The sequence below is a fragment of the Amblyraja radiata genome, chromosome 10 (assembly GCF_010909765.2).
Source record: "Amblyraja radiata isolate CabotCenter1 chromosome 10, sAmbRad1.1.pri, whole genome shotgun sequence".
Classification (NCBI taxonomy): Eukaryota; Metazoa; Chordata; class Chondrichthyes; order Rajiformes; family Rajidae; genus Amblyraja; species Amblyraja radiata.
Genome location: NC_045965.1, coordinates 57,361,755 through 57,385,375, shown reverse-complemented (window position 1 = coordinate 57,385,375; position 23,621 = coordinate 57,361,755). Strand labels below are relative to the sequence as shown.

The window sequence follows — 23,621 nt, the reverse complement described above, 5'->3', positions numbered from 1 at the left end:
CATTGTTGAGGTTCAGATTTACCTCAGGCCACAGACACATTGCACAATTTCATACATTTAGAAATACTTTGCATGTGTTAGCTTGTTTTGTGTGTAGTGTTGAGAGTTTTCATTATAGTTCAAAATGTTAATGGTAGACTAAAACCAAAAGTGTAATCTAAATTCATCCACTGTGCAAACTTTACTCATTCATTATCATTGGCTTCCTAAAGCGCCTATCCCACTTGGGCGTTATTTACGCGACATCATTTACGCATCACGATGTATGGTGAGACGTGGTGGCGTAGGCAGTGACGCACCGTAGCGTGCAGCGCCCCGGGATTTTGGGATTCTCAAAAGCCTCACGCGCTACCTGCGTGACGCACAAATGAAGCCCACGTGGGACAGGCCCATAACACTTTAACACATTGGCCTTTGTCAGTTAGAGTATTGAGTATAGAAGTTTGGAAACCATGTTGCAGTTATACAAGATGTTGGTGAGGCCACATTGAGTATTGTGTTCCGTTTTGGTCACCAAGCTGGAAAGGGTGCAGAGAAGATTTACGAGGATGTATAGGACTCGGGGAACTGAATTATAGGGAGATGTTGAGCAAGGTAGGACTCCAATCCTCGGATTGCAGGAAGATGCGAGGTGCAATCTTATACAGGTGTACAAAATTATGGGGGGAATAAATCAGGGAAACGTACAGAATTTCTTGCCCAGAGTACAGGAATTGAAAATCAGAGGACATACATCTAAGGTAAGATTTAATAGGAACCCGAGATGTAATTATAAAATAAAAAAAAATTACGCAAAGGGTGGTGGGCATATGGAACGAGCTCCCGGAGAAGGTAGTTGAACCAGCTACTATCGCAATGTTTAAGAAACATTTAGACAAGCAAATAGATAGGATAGGTTTAGAGGGATATGGGCCAAATGCAGGCAGGTGAGACTAGTGTAGATGGGACACATTGGTTATTGTGGGCAAATTGGGCCAAAGAGCCTGTTTCCACACTGTATGCAATACTCCATAACACTGTGCAAGTTCACTATACTCGCGGGAGTGAGGGAGCAAGACTTAAATTAACGTCTAACTTAAAGATATTGCTATCTCTCCAACCTCACCTCCATGACAGCCCAATAGCCCCCTTACAGTATGCATCTCGGTCCTCATCACAAAAATCAACAACAAAACTACAACTGCTGAAAATTGAAATAAAAACAGAAAATGCTGGAAACACTTAGCAAGTCAGGTGGTACCTGTACAAAGAGAAACAGTTAGTGTTTCATGTCCAGAACTTTTAGTTCTAGTTCAGGCTCGATGAAATGCTGAGGTTCAGACTTTCCTACTTCCATTATTCATCTTAACAACAGCGTGGGCGAGTCGTCCCAGAGCATTTCTGAGTATATTTTAAGTTAGTCAACATGGGTGGCAGCATGGTGCAACTACCGGAGTTGCTTGCTCACAACTCCAGCAACTGGATTCAGTGCCGACCTTCAATCTCATCTCCATGGAGTTTGCATATTTTACATTTCTTAACTACACGATCACCTAAATCCTTAATATATAGTAAAAATAATAGATACAAAATGCTGGCATAGCTCAGCAGGTCAGGCAGCAGCTCTGGAGTAAAGGAATAGGTAATGCTTCAGGACAATACAGAGCCATTCCTTTACTCCAGAAATGCTGCCTGACCCGCTGAGTTACTCCAGGATTTTGTGTCTATCTTTGGTATAAAGGAGCATCTGCAGTTCCTTCCTACTCATTAATATAGCTGACGAACAGAGGACCCAGCACAGAGTCTTGCAGCACAATACTGGTCACAGGCTACCAATCAGAAAAATCAACCCTCCACTGACACCCACTGACTCCTTCCTCTTCACCAATTTTAAATCCGGTTGGCTAGCTCACCATTGTTCTCCGGTGATCCAACTTCTGACTAACCTACTATGCAGGATATTGTCAAGGTATCACTGAAGTCCCTCTAGATAAGGTTCACCATCCTGCTTTTGTCAATATTTTGATCTTTCTTCAAAAAAAAAAATTAGATTTTTGAGACACGATTTCCTACCCACAAAGCCATAGTGACTGTCCCTCATCAGTCCTTGCCTATCCCATGCTGATAATTCCTGCCCCTCAGAATCCTCTCCAGTAACTCACCCATCACTGATGACAGGCTCGCCCGATTGTAGTTCCATTTGGCCAATTTTGCATGCATCTAGATCACCTCTGCCTTGCAGCAACATTTAACCTTCCCTCCTATTACCTGGCACAGAAGATTTTTTTCCTCCCTTACTCTTGCCTTTGTACTTGCCGAAAACAAGTTAGATATTAAGTTTTTCCAGTTCTGATGAAAGGTCATCAGGCTAAGATACTGATTCTTTCTCTTCAAATGTACCTGACCGGATGAGTATTTTAACCTTCCTGTTTTTATTTTACTCTGGTGTTGCACCTGGCCTACATCTGTTCCATTTGGGAAGAATCCATCCTCAAAAGTCTGAATGGCTTAATTTTTGGCTTTTCTGGAATGAAATAAAGATATTTATTTCAGTATATCAATGCACCTCTCCAAACTCTTTAGTAGGCAAATGCAACACTTCTGCAACTCCTGCTCCAGTGCAACATGCTCATTTCTACAAACCGTCAGCAAGGTCACACAAGAGGATTTACTAATGAGTAACTAGAGGATGTAATTTGGAGTTTAGAATTTCCCTGCTCAAATGACGACTCAGAAACTAACATACAATTGAATATGCCGAGGACCAATTTCAATGAAATTGAAATTACAAATCCAAAATCCAGGAAAGAAAACCTATGAGCTATTTTAATGTCAGTTCAATTGATTCAAGTTAGTAAAACACAAACCTGCTACAAAGTGAAATACATTAGCACTTGGTATGGCATGAATGATTCTTATTAAATGGTATGTATCTTGCTCCAGAGCCAGTGGTAACACCTGGACTCGCATAACTGTGGTCAAACGTCAACTATTCCTTCGCTCCATAGATGCTGCCTCACCCGCTGAGTTCCTCCAGCATTTTTGTCTACCTTCAGAGATCTGTTTAGTTGTAGAGTTGAGTCAGGACAACTATGATAACGTCTCAAAATTTAATGACCCAAAACGTAGAAATTTAGCAGCAACAACATTTATTCAAAGAGTGGCACATGCTTGAACTAGTCTTTTTCGCTAAGCTGGAAACTGTTAAAGAAACACAGAACATGTCAATGATGTGAAACTAGGGCTATGAGAGACATCAATGCGCTCCTACCAGAACAGACGTGACGGTTAGTATATGGGCCATTTGCGAGTAATTACTGCAGCAAATAAAATGCTACCCTTTATCGCATGAGATAATGTAACAGCAAAAAAAAGTGCTGGAGTAACTAGGCAGCATCCCTGGAGAACATGGGTAGGTGATGTTTCGGGTCAGGGCCCTTTTTCAGTCTCGGACCTTTCTTCAGATGAGACTCAACTTCAGACTATTCAGAATATAACAGCAAGTCTTGCCACAAGTATACAGAACTACAGTTAGACCACACATTAAATATTTCTTATAGATTATGATATAAATATATATGCAACACTTACATATATATGTATAAGAAAAATGTCATGTGTGGTCTAACCGTAGTTCTGTATACTTCTAGGGAAACTTGCTGCTATATTTCAAATAGCTGAAGTTGAGTCAAGTCTGAAGGTGTGTGTGTGTGTGTGTGTGTGTGTGTGTGTGTGTGTGTGTGCGTGCGTGCGTGCGTGCATGTTTCTCTGGGATGAAGGGCTGATGTTATGAGCACAAAAGATTAGGCCTGTATTTACTGAAGGGGCAAATGGCAGATTTGACTGATTATTAAAACACAAGATTTCAAGGGGTCCCACCTAGGCTGTGGGCCGAGGAGCTTTTTTTGGGCAAGTTCCTGACCCAACTCACGGAACTACATGAAATGTTCACACATTGCTAGGATAGTTCCCTTGGTGGGTGTCTCAATCTGGGGAGCACAAATTTCCCTCAGAGGGTCGTGAATCTTTATTACCCATGTTGGAATGCTGTGGATGCTATGTCTTTAGCAGAGCATCCCTGGAATGTAAATCTTGGTCAGTTGGTGGTTATAGTTTAATTTTATAACCTTGTTTAATTTGGTTTTAGAATTAAATTCTGTTAACCTTGCAGTTTCAATCTGCAGTGATAAACAAGGTAGTCTCCTCGGAGCTTGGGTAACCAGCTAAAACCAATTAAGCAGGTGTCACAAAGATGCTGATGCCCAGGAAATACTCTATGGTTCCAGCTAAAAGCTTTGCACAGCATCCACAGAGCATGGACTTTTGCCAATAAAACTAATGACGACAAAATTAGATGACAAAATAAATATTTAATTCATACGTGGCAAGGTAGCTGATGTGTGGCAGATGTGGTATTCGGGAAATCATGGAAATTCCAGGTTAGGATTAACAAAATCTGCGGTTAGTGTTTGCCGGCCAAATAAATTTGGCTTGGATTTGATGAGTTGGGCACTGAAAAGCATCAATGAAGCAGAAAGATAACTGGATATTTTGTTCCAGCAGATTGTAACAAACTTTTTATTAAACACTCTACAACTTGTTATTTAAGAGTGATACGAGTGAGGCAGATTTGTGGACTAAGATGATTGTATTGCAGGAGTGTCGTCCATGCACTGGTCCAATAGGTGTGAGGTATTTGCAGCCTGTGTCAATGCGAAAAGAGACTGGCAGTTGGATGAGGAGGCTGATGGTAGCTTTGTGGCGCAACAGATTATTGACGTTGTGGTATAAAAAAAATACCATTGTAATAGTGGAAGCTGGAGACGGGTACAAATACAATGTTTAAAAGACATTTGGACACATACACGGATAGAAAGGATTCAGAGGGTTTTGGGCCAAACGCGAGGAAATTGAACTACATCAGACTGACATCTTCATCGACATGGATGAGTTGGGCCAAAAGTTTCTGTACTGCATAATCTCATGCACATTGGCATAGAGCAAGGAAGAATCAGAGAAATAAATGCATAATTCAAAAATTTATGTGGCAGTAATAAGGGTTAATCAAGGGCATTGGCTCCAATACTGGAGGAAAAGGGAGCTAGACTATTTGGATGGGCTTCACTTGAATTGGGCAAGGATTAGAGTGCTGGTGAACTCAATATGAGCTGTGGATTACAGTTTAACCAGCATAATGCAGGGGGGAGTAAGGGTGAGGAGCAATTTTAAAAAAATTAAAAGGAAAGACAAAGCAACATGAGGAGAAGGGATAATGATAACCACAGTCCATCGTGACAGTGCTCACAAATATCAGCGCACATTCAACTAAAGCAGGGAAACACTGGCAAGTTTCTGAACACACACACTGCATTCGTAAAGCATATGAATTCCCCGATTTACAAATGTTCGATTGACAGATTTTCACTATAAATGCAATTGGCATTCTGGGATACATGTCCTCTATGTGTGATGTTAATTCTCTCCCCGCCCCCCGCCCCCCGTAACAAAAAACGCATGTCAATCTCAACTCAATATGTTTCAAACTTCCACAATTTTGTCTTTTGTAAAATCACAGTGCGCGGTTTATTTTCAGGACAGGATTCACTATTCTGAGTATAGTTTAAGACAGCAAAGCAGTCTCAGGACATATGCTCAGTTGTCCTGGGGATTGCACCCCTTCCGAGAAATCAAGCAAGCTTTAAAGATCAATACTAAAAGTTATCTAATTTGCAAATATGGATAAAGTGGGTATTTTGAGGACATTAAACATTTAATAAATCAGGCAGCATTGACAATGAAACAATCCTAATCAATGCAGACAAAGTAGAATCCAGTGCCCTAATGTTACCCCTAAAAACATATTATGGATAACAGATGTTACAAAGGAGAGAATAGAAATAGGGTTAAATATGTGGTTAGGAGATTGGGATCAATGTCTGCATCACCAAGTTGGTGATGATCTAGGGAAAAGCAAGACTTGAAAGAACACGAATTGAAATTGCCAAACATTCAAGGCTGGTTTCAGCATTTCATAAAACATACAAATCTGCGAAATATGTGTCTTGCTGGGAAAAAGGGACGTTACTTTGGCAACAACACAACACAATTTTCTACGGGTCTGAAAAAAAGTAATTGAGACACTACTCTTCTAACCAAGTGTTTAAGAACAATAAAAGTGCAGATGCTAAAATCTGGAGCATAAACAAACTGCTGGAAGAACCCAGTGGGTCAAGAGGCAAAGGGATAGTTGACATTGCAGTTTGAGACCTTCATTAGGAGTGGTTTCCAACCTGTGGCAGCAGCCCAAAATTGGGCTGCAAAAGATTGATAGTGAACCGTAAATTTTTATTTTTTAAATTAATGCTTTAATTTTGTGTACAATGATTTGTTTACTTTTTATTTGATACTCTCGGATGGCGGATGTGCAGGAGTGGGCGCCGTCTGTGTATGGCAGCCTGCCCGCAGTCCGTCTCTTCACCTTTTTTTAATTTTAAGTCCTGTCCAAAATGTTAGTGGAGGTCTTTTATGTGGTTGGTGGGGGTGGGGAAGGGGGAAACTTTAATTCTTAGTCACCTACCTGGTCGGAGAGGCAGCATCCCTCCGAGCTGCTTCTTCGCCCCGTCCTCGCGGCCTACCATCGAGAATGGAGCGGCGTTTCCTGTCGGGACCGGCCGGGACTACAGCTTCGGTGACGGCACAGCGCAAGGACACCATCACGGAGCTGAGCCACGGAGCGGGCGATGCCTTACCGGGTCGCCGTGCGGTAAGCTCCGGAGCGCTGTGGCCGCCGACTCCCAACATTGCAGAGCTGTGGCCAAAGATCTTATAGCGGAGACTTTGGCTGTGGTTGCGGGCGTCCGGCCGCGGCGGCGCTGGATTTGGAGCGCCACGGAGCCTGGGATCGAATTTGCCATGGTCGGAGCTCCAACCGGCACGGCCTGAGGTCTACGAGTGCCCCGGTCTCCGGTCTCCGGGGAGGAGGCAGCCGCTCCAGACTTTCCAAGCCGCTTGAGGAATTGTTTCACCCGACGCCAGAGTTCCATCTTCACGGCAAGAGGGCCCTGAAAATCATCGGACTGGCTGCAAGGCCACAAATGGGCCCTGACCTCGGGTGTTTCAGAGGAAGAGGACTTAACTTTCTGGTGCCTTTCCCCACAGTGGAGATTTTTGATTCTGCTGTGGGGGGACGTTTGTGTTGAACTCTATGTGTTGTGTCCATTTTCTTTATTTATTTATTTTTAACCTTTTTCTATGGTTTGTATGGAAACTTATTATTTAATTTATGTAAAGCACTTTGGTGCGAGTTGACTTAAAACGTGCTATATAAATAAAACTTATTTACTTACTTTAATTTTGTGATTAATAAGCTGCAAATCAAAGTAAAACATTTTGAAAATTGACATAATTATCCATCCTTAAAATATAGGCCGCAAGTGCAAATGTTTGATCGATGAATGAAAAAGGCAGAGAGCCACTGGTGTAGAGGGAAGATAGCTAATATGTCGTGCAGAGGAATCTGGGAGTACAAATACATTGTTCCCTGAAAGTGGAAGAGGTACAGGGAGAAGTTGGGATGGCTAGGGGTTTATTCCATGGAGGGCAGGAGGCCAAAGGGTGATTTTATAGAGTTGTAGGAGATCATGCGGGGAATAGTTAACGGCCTGTCCCACTTGCTGATTTTTTCGGCGACTGCCGGTATCATTGACTGACGTATCAGGTCACCGAAAAATTTGCGGCATGATGTGGTGACGACGTATGACGCGTGGCGTTTTTTCCCCCAAGTGTCGCAACATTTTTTTGCCGCCGCTGGATTTTGAAATGTTCAAAATCTTTTGGCGACCCTGATATGACGCCGGCAGTCGCCGGAAAAAAATAAATCACAAAGTGGGACAGGCCCTTTAGGGTGAATAGAGTCTTTTTCACAGGCTAGGAAAATCAAGAATTAGCAGTCATAAGTTTGTGAGAGTGGAACAATTTAATAGGAACCAGAGGCGGGACCTTTTCCACACGGAGCACGGTGTATGTAGAATGAGCTTCCAGAGGAAGTGTTTGAGACGGGTACTATAACAACTTTTAAAAGACATTTGGACAGGTACATGGATAGAAAAGGTTAAGAGGGATATGGGCCAAATACGAGCAAAGGTGACAAGCTTAGATGGTGCACCTTGGTCGGCAGGGACATGTTGGCCAACAGACCTATTTTGTGCTGTATGTCTCTATGACCTTTTCAGCAATCTTCAAAAGCAGCAACTAGTTAATCTGTTATTTGTTTTCTAAATAGATTTACATAACATCTCCTCAGCAGGGAACCGCGTGCCATACAGTTGTATGCAAGCATGGATCTCAAACAACTCAAAAATGTTTGCTTATCAACCAGTAGTGCACAAAGTGTTCCTTTTTCATTAATTCATGGGATGTAAACAAGGCTTTGATTTATTGCCAATCCCAATGCCTTTGAGAAGATGAGAGGCCACCTTGTCTGTGTGGTGAAGATAATCTCAGTTCTATCACTTAGGAATTTGCCTGATTCTGACCCTGTGGACTAAGGAACATTTATATTTCCATGGTTTATCTTAGAAAAAAATATTGAACTGGTGGTGGACTCATGTACCTGCTGCCTTGTTTGCTCCATGTTGAAAAAGTCACTGAATTGGGATGCGACAAAGAAACTATTTTGAACTCCAAAGAGTATCTGGGGATAATGACTTTGGAGTCATTATGCTCCCGTGATAGACAATAGACAATAGGTGCAGGAGTAGGCTATTCGGCCCTTCGAGCCAGCACCGCCATTCAATATGATCATGGCTGATCATCCCCAATCAGTATCCCGTTCCTGCCTTCTCCCCATATCCCCTGGCTCCGCTATCTTTAAGATCCCTATCTAGCTCTCTCTTGAACGTATCCAGGGAACCAGCCTCTACTGCCTTCTGAGGCAGAGAATTCCACAGACTCACACCTGTGAGAAAAAGTGTTTCCTCGTCTCCGTTCTAAATGGCTTACCCCTTATACTTAAACTGTGTCCCCTGGTTCTGGACTCCCCCAACATTGGGAACATGTTTCCTGCCTCTAGCGTGTCCAAACCCTTATGTTTCAATAAGATCCCCTCTCATCCTTCTAAACTCCAGAGTGTACAAGCCCAGCAGCTCCATTCTCTCAGCATATGACAGTCCGCCATCCCGGGAATTAACCTTGTAAACCTACGCTGCACTCCCTCAATAGCAAGAATGTCCTTCCTCAAATTAGGGGACCAAAACTGCACACAATACTCCAGATAAAAGTAAAGTGAATAAAGTAGATAAAGTGAATGTTTAGTAAGGTGGTTAAGGTGCCAATCAATTTATCTTCTTTGCCTTGGACATACTGAGAGTCTTAAAGTCAATGGCAATGCACGTATTGAAGTTACTGAGTGGACGACGTCTGTGTTTGAATCTTGTTAAGAAGGGATAGCCCAGTGACCACATGGACAGAGTGCAATCTTGGTCCACTGGCAAGAAGGGTTAAAACAATTAGATGTGGTCTCTACTGCACAGATTACAGCATCCACACTATCCTAGCTCACACAAACTAATTTACCACAAACGTGAATGTGAATGGACATGAACACATGATCACACCTTTTACCTCAGCAAATCTCATGCCACACAACTCACGCAACACGGTCCCTCCCTAGTTTCACCTCTTTCCTCCCCGTTGCCCCCCCCCCCCCCAAACTGCTTCTCTCGGGTCTCAACACCTTAAATCCAATCCCCTTTACAACCTCGAGAACCCGTCTTCAGCTGCCACCGCTTGTTCTCTCCAAGTGAGGCTACCCCCTGACTCCTGGCAGTCAGCCTCTTGATAAAACTAATCACGTTTTAAAACAGCAGATTCGAAGAAAGATACACACACTTAAACAATGGTAAGCAAAATAAAGTAATATTAATAAATTAAATACATTGAACCAATTGCAAATAATTAATTAGAACACTAAATGCGCTTTAATCCACATGGTCAATTTCACTGAACTTTTCTTTCTGTTGCCAACATGTTTTGGCCAGTTGTGAATAATAGGCAGCTTCCGCACAAAAGAACACTATTGTCAATGGAAAAACTCCCTACCTTGTGAGGCTCATAATTCTCCAATGCAATTAAAAAACTATCACTAGCCCAGTTAGCCTGAACAAATAAACTGTGGTCTGCCACCTGGACTTTAAACAGCAGAGTCTCCTCCCACCGACTATATCTCGTTTTCAAGTACTGAGCATGCCCTGATAATGTTGCAATAACATACAGACCTTCACTCTGTAAATGACATTGCCGCAGCCTACCTGTGGAATCAGCGGCACAAACAGAAAATTAATGGGCCCACATTTTGAAGGATAATGACGGTGAAACTGTCGGCATTTTCACTCCATAATTGAATGTAAATTCAGATTTCCGTGCGTGAAAGCAGAAATCCTCTGTGATTTACTGCAGGGCAGCCCGCTTCACCAAAACACTGCATACCTCATGCTATTCAGTGCACAAGCTTAAATTCAGGACAAATGTCCTGCACTTGATCTTGAGATAAATAGCTTCGCCTAAGATGTAAAGAATCTGCTTTGCCCTTGATTTGAATACTGAACATCAGCCACAGGAATCTCAGCCAAGGTAATTCAACAACATTTCAAACCACAACATTAAATGAAATCTCTCACATGTTACCAAGATTGTTTTCCAAATCTAAATGACATGTTAATATATTTTTAAGCTTTTGAAATTATTCAGCAAGATGAAATGTTTATGATAGTTTTGACAAATAAACTCTGCTCTAAGAGTGCAAGGTCCAGCTTTATCTGTTTTTAAACTATCCATTGTTGCCACACAACATAATGGAAGGTGGCCCTCAGTTGAAGGCAGACCTTTGATCCCACCAGGATTGTGCACTGGTCACTCCTATTAATATTATCATGGACAGGTGCAATTGCAAGATCAATTGTAGAGGATGATTTAGTTCTATCTTCCTCAAGCTGGTTCACTTTTAACAGCGTAGTTCTCTTTTGGCAGTTGCAGACTCAGTCACTCATCCAGTATTTAGGCAACGCACCTGTGATGGGTCTGCAAACCAGGCATAGTGAAGGACACCGAAGGCCCCTATACAGAGTACTTTGTTTGGCCTTGCTAATCTCAGTTTTCCTTCAAAGTGGTGTTCAAAAGAAAGATGTACCAATTAACCATGTGTGGATGGGTGGAACGTCATAATTAAAAGATCAAAACTGCCATAGACACTTCCTTGTGAGTGACCTGATTTTAAAGGGCTCAGAAGATAGACGCAAAATGCTGGAGCAACTCAGCGGGGCTGGCATCATCTCTGGATAGAAGGAATGAGTGACGTTTTGGGTCGAGAGGTCCAGAATTAATATCAAGGATGACGGACAACCAATTGTATATTATCTCACTGGTAACTCTGGAGGATTTATTCTGTAGCCGAGACAGAACACACATAGGGATAATGATGGGGGCACTGGCTGAAATAAATTATTCTTTGAGAATGATCAAATCAGGCTGTGAGAAAGCATTTCCATTTTGGGTAGGTCCTCAATCCTCTGGGCAGGTTTGAATGACAAGCACTTTTTTGCCATTTCTATGTCCAAATCTGATTGTTAGGTTGATGACATTTGTTACAGCAGAGGTGGCAAGAGTGGTCATTTTAAAGGGTAGCTAAGAATCAAGGATATTGCAGCTAAACCCAGACAACCAAAACAGGATTTCCATCCCATTGCTGATATTGAATCAACTATGTTTTTAATGAAAATCCATTACAGGCACCTTGTGTTTTATGGGTTTGAAAAGCAGTGTGTAAATCAAAAAGCACATAGTGTTATATAGAGTCATAGAGCGATACATTGTGGAAGCAGGCTCTTCAGCCAAATTTGCCCACACCAGCCAACAATGTCCCAGCTACCCTGGTCCCACTTAACTTCGCTTGGTCCATAACCCTCCAAACCTGTCCTATCCATGTACCTATCCAACTGTTTCTTAAACGATGGGATAGTTCCAGCCTCAACTACCTCCTCTGGCACTTGTTCCATACATCCACCACCCTTTGTATGAAAAAGTTACCCCTCGAATTCCTATTCCATAAATCAAACATCTGCTAGGCACTGCATGTGCCTATGTTGCCAATTGAAATAAATGAGGGGAAATTACTTCCTACAACATAAGAAAGCTTTCCATCTGTACAATGCTGTACCTGAAATGCATGATACTAACCGTCAGCATAAAAATTGAAAATTAGCCGCTTGTGCTCCGTAATTGGAAAAATATATCCCAAAGGCAGATACATTTAAACATATAACTTAATAGCTGCAGCTAATCATTTGAATTTTCCTTCTATTAAGCAGAACTGAACTTACAAGATAACTTTGAAAGCTGCTGATGTGTAAGTTTGCCAGGCAAAGGTTTGAGCGTATTATTACAAAAAGAGTACATAAATTAAACTTTGATAGTAATTAGATAAACATGGTATTTTAAAAACGTGTAAATCAAGCATGTGTAAAATGCAAGGTTTTTATACATATTGTATATACTTACACGGTCAGTTTCTGGCATGAAGATTTTATTCCAACTCAGTGAATTTACATACTTCAGCAAAGATTGTAAATCATGTTTTTAAATAATGTCTTTGCATTTCTACACTAGTGACATAATTACAATGTTGTGGTCTCATGGAATTTACAATTCATTTAGCAAAGTCTCAACACTGTTTGAAAATATTGGGCTGATTTTGTCCTGTTACTAGATTATCCGGAGGGAATTTCCATCTGACAGCAAAGCAAACCATGGCACGTTCCGAATTTCTACTCGACCATTGTGCCCAGCAATGAACACCCGGGTGAATATCCCTTGTGTCAAACTAAAAGGCTGCAGACACATCACATTCAGCTCCTCAGCTTTACACAGACCACAGCTATCATACTTTGTGAGAGTTGGAAGAGATTGGTGTGGCACCAAGGAACATAAAGGGGAAAACTGAAGTGCTCAAATCAAGGACAATCTTAATCAAATTCAGGTATTTATGTAAATTTATATGTATTTTTTTTTTTTTTTAAATATCAATTAAATGTATTATTAATAATCTATTTTAATTTGTAATTATTTTCATCCACTGCAACTATTTTTAAATTTTCTGATTATCAGAAAATTTAGAAACCGATAAAGTAGTCTAGCACAAGGCCTCCAGATACACTGCTGAAACAAACAGTATCTGCCGCTCACAGACCACTACCGACCGGATGGTTGCCCATGATAGGGAATCCTCCGGCTCAGTTGGACTTGCAGGGACACACTGGGATAGTGAAGCAGCAAACATCATGCTGTGATGGGGCAGGGGAGAAATGACAAAGATCACACCGAGGACAAGTGCAAGGCATGGGCCAGACGAAACATCATCCAGCTCAACAACAGAAGGAAGGCAAACTCAATGCTAGCATTTGTTTCATGAGGGTTTGTACACAAAAAGAGGGATGGAATGTTGAGGCTCTATAAAGCGCTGGTAAGGCCACATTTGGATATTGTGAGCAATTTTGGGTGCCATATCCGAGGAAGGATTTGCTGGCTCCAGTAGGTCCAGAGGAGGTTTACAAGACCGATCCCAGGAATTAGTAGGTTAACCCATGATGACTGTTTATCGGCACTGGGCCTGTACTCGCTGGAGTTTAGAAGAACGAGGGGGGACCTCGTTGTAACATACAGAGTAGTGAAAGGCTTGGATAGAGTGGATGTGGAGAGGATGTCTCCACTAGTGGGAGAGTCCAGGACTAGTTTAGTTTGAAGATACAGTGCAGAAACAGGCCCTTCGGCCAACCAGGCCCGCACCGACCAGCGATCTCCGCATATTAACACACCAAGGACAATTTTTTACATTTACCAAGCCAATTTACCTACATACCTGTACGTCTTTGGAGTGTGGAAGGAAATCAAAGATCTCGGAGAAAATCTACGCGGTCACGGAGAGAACGTACAAACCCCGCACAGACAGCACCCGTAGTTGGGCTCGAACACGGGTCTCCGGCGCTACAACCACTGTAAGGCAGCAACTCTACCGCTGAGCCACCAAGGAGATGAGGAGAAATTTCTTTAGTCAGAGGGTGGTGAATCTGTGGAATTCTTTGCCACAGAAGGCTGCAGAGGCCAAGTCAGTGGATATTTTTAAGGCAGAGATAGATTCTTGATTAGTACAGGTATTAGGGGTGATGGGGAGAAGGCAGGAGAATGGGGTTAGGAGGAAGATAGATCAGCCATGATTGAATGGTGGAGTAGACTTGATGGGCTGAATGGCCTCATTCAACTCCTATTCCTTATGACTTGAACAGAGCACTTCAAAGAAAGGTAATTTGTTAAACATTTATTAGGACTGGGAAATATTAATGAGGATACGAGTAGCATGATCAGGCTGTGCTAAGAGTACTGTGCGCATTTCTTGGGAAAAGGCATAAAAGTACAGGGGAACATACACAATATTTTTACAAAGACAGGATCAGTATTGGGAAATCACAGAAACTGATAAAACAGCCTGTAATTTTTTATTCTTTAGAAAAGGGAAGAATTTTGGAAAAACCCAGAGGGTTTGTTGGTCAAATTTTGTCATGCGAATGCTTCCACTTTGGGGAAAATCCAAAAGTAAGGGCTATAGACACAAGACAGTTAATACTGGAACACAAACTGGGAAGTTTAAAAAAATATTTTGGCCAAGAATTGCTAGAATGTACAATTTACCACTGCAGGAAGTGGTTGAGGCATATAGCCAAAATGCCTTTGAATGGAAATTAGAAGTGCGCAAGAGAAAATGTTAGTTAAAAGATAGGATTGAAAGTCGAGTTGAAATAAGTGGAATGGAAGTCAACTTATTTGGAGTATAAACAATATCGCAAACTAGCCAAGTTGTAGCTCTGCCTCAGCACCGTACACTCTAGACAACGTGCATGCCTCTACAGCTCAAAAATCAATAGATCATTTAACCATTAACCTTTCATTGTGAAAGCATTACTCACGGTAGATATCTCAGACAAGCAGAATGAGTGTATTTATGAATTTCTGTTCAGGGCAAATTAAAGTTTTTCAAGATCTCCTTTGAGCAGCACCTAATTAACTGAAATTTCAACATAACAAGCACTGGAAACCAAGAAATGTGTTGGCAGAAATATTATTTCTACATTCCCATTTGTACACCGTAAATAAGAGCCAAGATTTCTCTTTCAAATCAATTAAATCACATCTGCTCACAATTATATATTTTAGATATCTTAATTTATATTGCTCAATCATTGATTACCAAGGTCAAGTCATTTCATGTGGATAGTGAGTACACCAGAGTTTAAATTGTGGATGTCAAACAGCAGCTGAAATCCCATCATTTTCTTCAGTTTTTTAACATTTTACTTAAAAGATTCAGGGATCAATACAAAACCCACCTATTTTGTTCTTCTAATTTTGCAAGAAGCTCCAAATCATCAGGACTAAGTGCAGTTGGTGAGCCTGGTGAAAGTGCAGGTGTCGAGAGCGTTGTTGATGAAGATGTAGTGTGCAGCGATGAAGTAGATGGGCTTACCACTTGACTAGCCATTTGACTGACAGTGTGAGACACTGTGTTCTTCACCCATGAGAGAGTAGAACTCAACTTCTCTGCAACCTTGTCTGTCGCCACCTGAGAAAGAAAATTCACGTATATAATTACATTTAACCACATACCTTTTTAAAGTTTCGATTGTTTGCTCTGGAGCATTGGACGTTGTGCGGAAATCTGATAGAAGTATGGCCGGCCAGGACAAGTTGGGCTCTGGGGACTGTTTCCATGCCCTATGACTCCAAGTATATAAAATTATGAAAAGCATGGCTGAGGTAGAAAGTCAGACTCTTTTTACAAGGGTAGAAATTTCAAAGACAAGCATACATCCACATGAAATTTCAAAGACAAGCATATGTTGTCCTTGCAAATCCTACATTTACCATAGGAATTGTGAACTGTATGGTGGTTGTCACAGCAGGAAAAGAGAATTGGAATACTGCAATAAAATTATAACGGAATAGCAAAGAAGTAGGCTACATCTTTGACCAATAACTATGTTGAAAATAAAATCTGGTTCCTCTTTCGAGGCAACTAAACTTGATTACAAGGACTGAACGCAGTCTTTTTCTTGGGGTGGTGGAATCAAGAATCAGAGGACTATAAGTTAAATGTAGGATTTACAAAACAATGGAACTTGGTTTGGAAGAAGCTTCTTTAGTTAGGCAATCAAATCTTTCTCATGTCTTTCTGTTTTACCAACTTACCAAAAAAGGTACCGTGAATGCAAGTGCTGTAAACGTCTTAAACCAGTTATAATCCCCAAGTGGGTCTGGGATAGCAGCAAGTCTGCACGTTAATTAATAAATTATGCATAAAAATCAGTATGTTTTACCAACAAATGAGAATCTGTTAATTGCTTACAATGCACTATACTCTCCAGTCTCCTGTAAAAGCAAAGGATCAATAATTCCCTCTTTATGAAGTCAGAATCAATGGCAATGTTGTCCCTTCAGCAGTTGTGGCAGATAAATTCAATGTTCAAATATTACACTTTTTAGTTTTAGAGATACAGCCTGGAAACAGGTCCTTCGGTCCACCGAGCAGCCATCACCCGTACACTCGTTCTTGCCTACACATTAGGGACAATTTACAGAAGCCAATTAACCTACAAACCTGTATATCTTTGGAGAGTGGGAGGAAACTCAAGCACCCAGAAAAAAACGCATGCTGTCACAGGGAGAACGTACAGGCAGCACACATCGAACCTGGGTCTCTGGTACTATTGGCAGCAACTCTACCGCTGCGTCACTGTGCCGCCTTATGGTATAATACAGGAAATGAAATCTAAAGTACATTAGATTTAATAGTTTTCTGAAATGTTGGTCAAAAGGTTTTCAACGGATCAGAAAGTGGAAATAAAGACAATTCAATTCCAGAAAATGACAAAGTACTGGAGAAATTTGGCATGTCCAGGAACACCTCTGAAGAACATGGATAGTTGATATTTCGGGTCACGTTAGTTCTTCAGACTGATAATGGGGGGGGGGGGGGGGGGGGGGGGGGTAAGAAAGCTGTCAGAGAGGTAAGGAGGGCAGGAAAAATTCCAATGGTAGGCTGATCCTATTAAAGTGACAGGTGGATATAGAGCAGGATTTTTGTTTGGGAGATGACAAGACAAAGGGTGTGAGGTAAGGTAATATCCCTTTCCCCTTCCACTATATTCCTTCCTCTGCCTTCACAATTCTCACCTTTTATCTTTATCTTCTTATCTCACACTTTGACTATTGTCCAATCATTTGCCAATCAATACCTGCATCCAGCTATCACTGTCCAGACTTTATCCTGCCCCCACCTCTCTTCCAGCTAAAGAACCAAGAATTGATTTTTCAAATACTCCTGTGAACTATACACAACACCAACAACGAGCAAGCCAGAAATACGTTGTGGATAGTGTTGTCACACAGAAGGAGATGCTTGCCCCAGAACAGCTGGAAAATCCACATTGATGTCTCCCAAATGTTCATATGTACAGACTGCACACAAGTTAGGCGTGTGTATACTGGGAAGGACCTGTACAGTCAATTCTGGATATTTGGCTGCCCATTTGAGCATAGCAACACAAAAATAGCTGAATGAAGGGCATTTGGTTCAACACCAGGGTAACTCACTTCCTTTTTTCCCCCAAAAGTGCTCAGTGGGCCTTTACAGAAAGAGTCTACAGACATTGATTTACATCTCAGTTGAAAGGTGGTGGCCCTGACAATGCAGCACACCGTCAGTACTACACGACTACACAGTGTCTGCCGAGGTTTTGTGCACGTCTACTCTCTGACGTGACTGAAGTATTAGGAAATAAATCAATATGGGCCCAGCCAGTTATGCAGTATTAAACTCAATGCTGTTGCATGGGATGAGCACCAACAATGATTGGGTGCGGCAACATGCCTCCTTGTGACAATTTAATTGTGATTCTACACGTCACACGTAACACCAATCCTCAGATTCGGTAATGCTCCCTACCGAATTTGACCTTTTCCAAATTGTACTTATGAGGCAATAGAAGTCAGGGAGGGCAGAGTTCCTCACTAAGAATTCAAGAGCCGGGTATTATGTCAGCAAACATGCCAAACTGGAATAGCAGCTGCCGTGGTTTGCCTACATTGGACACATTCAGGGTAGAATGGCAACAACAGCCTGCTTAAAGTAATGATAGAATTAGCAGCAACCCACAAGCTGTGTTACATTAAACATCACACACTTAAGCAACCAGCTGCCAGCACAAATAACTCATGATTGCAAGCATTTCGGAAAAGCATGACGCTGCTAGCAAATAAGCGATGGCACATTTGTTGAAATAGCTTGTCTAAATACTTTTGCAAGTCTGCACATACATTTCATTGTGTTTCCATATGCAGGTAGTTAAATGGTACGTTGTTCTGAATAGAGCTTCATGCATATGTTGAAAAAACAAGTGCAAACTTATGAATAAATATGAAAAATATCTCAAGATCTGGAACAAAATAAAATGCTGGGATTACTCGGCAAGTCAGGTAGTATCTGTGGAAAGAGAAACAGGGTTAAATGTATCCTGTTTCCATATCTGGTTCAACATAATGTTACGTCTATTTGTCTTTCCACAGATGCTACCTGACCATTGGGTGTTTCCAGTGTTTTGTATTTTTAATTGCAAACTGACGAAGGCATGCTGAAGCAGCAAGTTCAAAAGAAAACAATTTACCTCTTATTCTTGTGCAAATCAATTAAATGTCAATTTAAAATTTGTTTGTCTCCACTAATTACCTGTCTCTCATATAGTCAATCAATTCCTGTCCCAAAGGAAAAACTGATTCTCAAGCCAGCCTCAGTAAGCTCAGGAGTTACAACCAAAGTGGAAGCAAGTCATCCTCAATCCCAAAGGACTGCCTAAGATTATATTGAATCATAAACAATTATCAAAATTAGGCAAAAGCATTATTTCTCTGCGGAGAAAAAAAAAGACCCAGAACTTTATTGATCATCTCAGAACAATTCACCATAATATACCAAGATCAATCTGAATTTTATACAGCGATTTTAAAGTCCCTTGCTGTTCTCAATGATGTACATACAACCCTGCCCCTAACCCACCCCACCAGCCTACCTATGTATATTTATAGTTTTTCCTAATCTCCAGACACTTCCAAGTTTATTATTAACTGCAACTTTAAGTCTGTATACTCAAGTCCAAGTAATTAATGTATAGTATGAAAAGCAGTGTATGTCACCAACCCTCTGGGAAATATTACTTGAAATGCTGAATAATAACCATTTACAATCACACTCTAATTCCTGTCAATTAGCCAACTATCTCCTTCCCTTTCATGGGGTTCAATATAGATAAGTCTGTCATGCAAGGCAACATTAAGTGCTTTTTGAAAGAATACATACACCAAATCAACTCTCTCAACATTTGGCCCCCTGAACATTTAAAACATGCATTTAGTCAGTTAAACTTTACACTTACCATGTTGGCTCACAATAATCAGTCCTCGCTTCTCGGCATAATTGCCAATTCTCACCCTGCTAACGTTTTTCTAAAAGTTTCCCCACCACAAAGGTTAAACTGACTGATGTGTAGCTGTTGGGATTTTCCACACTTTTTAAAAACAAGGATGTAACATTTGCATTATTCATAATGCTTATTTAATACTTCAACCATTTCCTTCACTTCACAAGAAACCTATTTTATGGTCCGTGCTTAGCCTCATCACTCCTCTTCCTGCACCATTACCCAATTCCATCCCAGTGCAAATTCATTTGCTTCCAAATCATTTGCATTTGTTCGTGTTGACTTGATTTCAATATGCTCCTGACTGCCTGGGAAATGGACAGATGACGTTTAGGATAGGTTCCCTTCTTCAGTTAGATCACTTGAGACACCGTTGAGACACCATTAAGCTCAGAAGGGTGCGGACCCTATTTGTTGTCTACTCATTCCCTCCACAGATGCTGCCTGACTCGCTGCGTTGCAGTTCCTTGTGTCACCCTTTTAAAGATCTGGTATGGGCCTGATGGACTCCGGTGCTTATTTGTCTTTGATGTTAAATCCACTCTATTGAATCTTTGGATTATAGAGAAAAAACGGCTTAATAAATATCATTAGCCCATGTGTTCTAAATAGCATTTAAAATAATCCCGTTTTCCAAGCAGTTCTGACAGCACAATGGTTTAAATAACACTAAGAATAGTGAATGGATTTGACTTAATGACATTTCAACATTCTACAATACAAATATTTAAAATTTAAATTTTGACATATTTAGCACTTATCAGGTCATTGTACAAATTAGGATATGCTAATTCAGAAAATACCCTGGACAATGGGAAGAAGGAACATGCAGATAGGGTAGCAACATCCCTGACAAAGTCCTGTAACGTCACGTTACCTAAACCAAAAAGACACCCATACCTACTTTAATCAATAGACAATATGAGGAAGTATTATATAATAGGACCGCTCGGATAGTGACTTTTATATAAGCTAGGTAAGTTGCAAAAGAAAAGCTTAAGGTTTTCCTAACGAAATAAAGTACAATGAAACATACACATAGGGAAAGATGAATTAAAACATGGAGGCCTGAACCTGAACCTGCATAGCTTAGTTTATTGCTTTGCGGCAATTATAACACTGGAGGAAATTGTATTTGGTATGATTGTGTTGGAGAATGGATAGCTGAATAGGGGCCTCATCTTAGGCCAGAGGTCAACTGCTCTTTTCTCTATGGCACATTCTTAAACTGTGAGGATTGTGCTGAGTTTGAGACAGAATTCAAGGCTGAGAGATAATAGACCCTGCAGTTAGCCTTGGCTATGTTAAATTATAATGAGATTGTGATAAGGGATTGGATGTATGTGAAGGGGAGTAGTTGCTTAGGAGAGGAAGATCATTAGATTGATGGATTTGTTTATAGAAAGTCGAAGAAGCAGATGTAATTCTGATGTAATGGTCTGAGTTGTACCTTGAAAGAACCTTGTGTTCTGCCTTGTACATGAGATTGGAAATCCAGCTTTCAGATAGCAGGAAAGGGGCTACAAATTAGAATTGAGTTGTATCCTTGCACCAAACACTTATTAATTGAGTTGACAGATTTACGACCCATGTATGCTCAGGTTGGGAGATGTGTGTGTGTTTTGAACTTAGAAACTGTAATTCAGCAAACTTATATAATTAATGTTTTAAATACATAGGTAATTATATTTTAAAATGTGTAAAATTGTAGTGAAACAATTTATGAAATGTTTAAGAAGGAACTGCAGATGCTGGAAAATCAAAGGTACACAAAAAAGCTGGAGAAACTCAGCGGGTGCAGCAGCATCTATGGAGCGAAGGAAATAGGCAACGTTTCGGGTCTGAAGAAGGGTTTCGGCCCGAAACATTGCCTATTTCCTTCGCTCCATAGATGCTGCTGCACCCGCTGAGTTTCTCCAATTTATGAAATGTATTGTCTTAGTAGGAATGTAAACATTAGACATAGAAATTGTTTAGATTTATAGAAATATCTTTCTTCTTGGCATGGGAAGTGTGTATGACTTGTGTGATCATTGTATTACATATGTATCTTATATTTTGAGGAGTGGTCTTTGACATGAAAGATTAACTGTTACTCTTCCACAGATGCTGCCTGCCTTGCCGAGTGTTTTAGGCATTTTCTGTTTTATTTACTATGTTTTAATTTATCTCAAAATATTATGCCACATCATGAGCCTAAGAGAGTTGAAAGACTACTTTTAATTAAATGTTCATGAACTTTATTTGGATTTATACTGTGAAAATTTATGACTAGGAAGATTTATGACTAGGAAGATTTGGCAAGGTTTTCAGAACAAGCATTATCTCCTCCAGTCTGAAATCTGCTGCATGTAATGAGATATTGTTACACAAGGTTGAGGTTGCTGAGGGCACATAAAAGTAACTGAAGTGATAACAATAACAAAATGTCTTGGTCATTGCAACAGACTGCCAAAATATATATTAAAAACCATTACCTCTCATAACCCAGAATGATAGCAAGTAATTAATTCATGCTTAGACATAATTAGTTAACATTTTTTTCAATCTTTCCAACTGCATTTTTTATTCTCTCATTATTCATCATGCTTCATAAACAAGGTATCTGTATGCTTCCAAGTAATTTTGTTGAAGATTGTCATAATGAATAGAAAAACAAAAGTCAAACTTGACTGGAGGAAATGGCAGTCTGTTACAGCCGGTGGTATACTAATTTGAAGGATCTTTAAATTATTATTCTTTACATTAGTGTCCAGGTTCTGCTATAACACACGCTTCCACATATCATTGCATATGATCACCACAGGGGCAGCTCAAGCCTGTGCACTCAAGCCCCTGCTCTGCTCACTCTATACCCATGACTGCGTAGCAAAGCATAGTTCCAACTCCATGTTTACATTTGCCAATATTGTTGGACGAATTATAGATAATAAGTCGAAGTACAGGAGGGAAATTGGTCATCTGATAGAATGGTGCCAGAACAACAACCTTACTCACAATGTTAGTAAAACCAAGGAGCTATTGTTGACTTTAGAGAGGAAGGTTGAGGATCAATAAACCCCTCTTCATCAACGGGTCAGTGGTGGAGTGAGTCAACAAGTTCCTGAGTGTGCATATCTCTAAAGAACTGTCCTGGACTCAGCACGTTAATGCAATCAAAAAGAGCCATAAATGCCTCTACTTCTTTAAACTTCTACAGGTGTACAGTAGAGATATTATTATTATTATTATTATTATTAGAGAGCACATTCACTGGTTGCATCACGGGCTGGTTTATGCAACAGGAATGAAGGAGAATGAAGGGTATTGATCTAGTTACCTATGAAGGGATTTATAGGAGGTACTGTCTTAAAAAGGCAGCCAGCATCATCAAGGACCAACACCACCCTCGCCACTCTCTCATTTCACTTCTGTCATCAGGAAAGCAGTATAGGAGTCTGAAAACCATAACCTCCAGGTTCAAGAACAACTTCTTCCCAACAACCATCAGACTATTCAACACTGCAAACACCAACTAAACTTCAAACTAAAGTCTTGTTTGCACTAAACAAAAGACTTGTTTAGTTTTGTACTAATATTGAGGATTTTATTCATTAAACTTATTTTGTTTATTATGTTATCTATTGAGTACTGCGTTTACAGACCCGTTATGAGTTTGAGTTTAGTTTATTATCGCGTGGGTTAACCAGTCAACGGATAGAAAATGCATGATTAAAATAGAGCCATTTAATTTAATAAGAATTTAATTGTTCAGTTTCAGTACACATGCCAATTAAACACTCTTAACTGATTGACGACTTGGGGAACAGTATTTGTATTATGTGGGCTGTATTGGCCAAAAAGCAGTCTTGCTCAAAAAAAGGTCAAGGGAACAAACGTTTCTATGTAATCAGACACTCTGTTCTAAGAACACAGTCTGTCAGTTTCACCCCAGGTAGCAAATAAAATTGGCAAGCAATCACTTCTATTGATACTAATGCAATGATACTCTAATCAACAACGTAATAGACAGACTTTGGTATTTTTAGCTTGCAGTAGCAAATATAAACTAGCTGTTAAAAAGAGCTA

At 40.6% G+C, this 23,621-nt stretch overlaps 1 protein-coding gene across 10 annotated transcripts in view; it reads right to left on the bottom strand.

Moving 5' to 3' along the window:
• evi5 (ecotropic viral integration site 5) overlaps positions 1–23,621 on the bottom strand; it is a 178,679-nt gene that overhangs the window by 126,085 nt on the left and 28,973 nt on the right. For 9 of the 10 annotated variants that reach the window (XM_033028952.1, XM_033028950.1, XM_033028943.1 and 6 more), the window contains one exon: positions 15,411–15,643. In XM_033028952.1, the coding sequence (XP_032884843.1) occupies positions 15,411–15,562 (152 nt within the window). In that variant the 5' untranslated portion in view covers positions 15,563–15,643. Of the gene's footprint in view, positions 1–10,077; positions 10,107–15,410; positions 15,644–23,621 lie in introns of those variants that run through there. The other variant, XM_033028949.1, reaches the window with a different exon arrangement.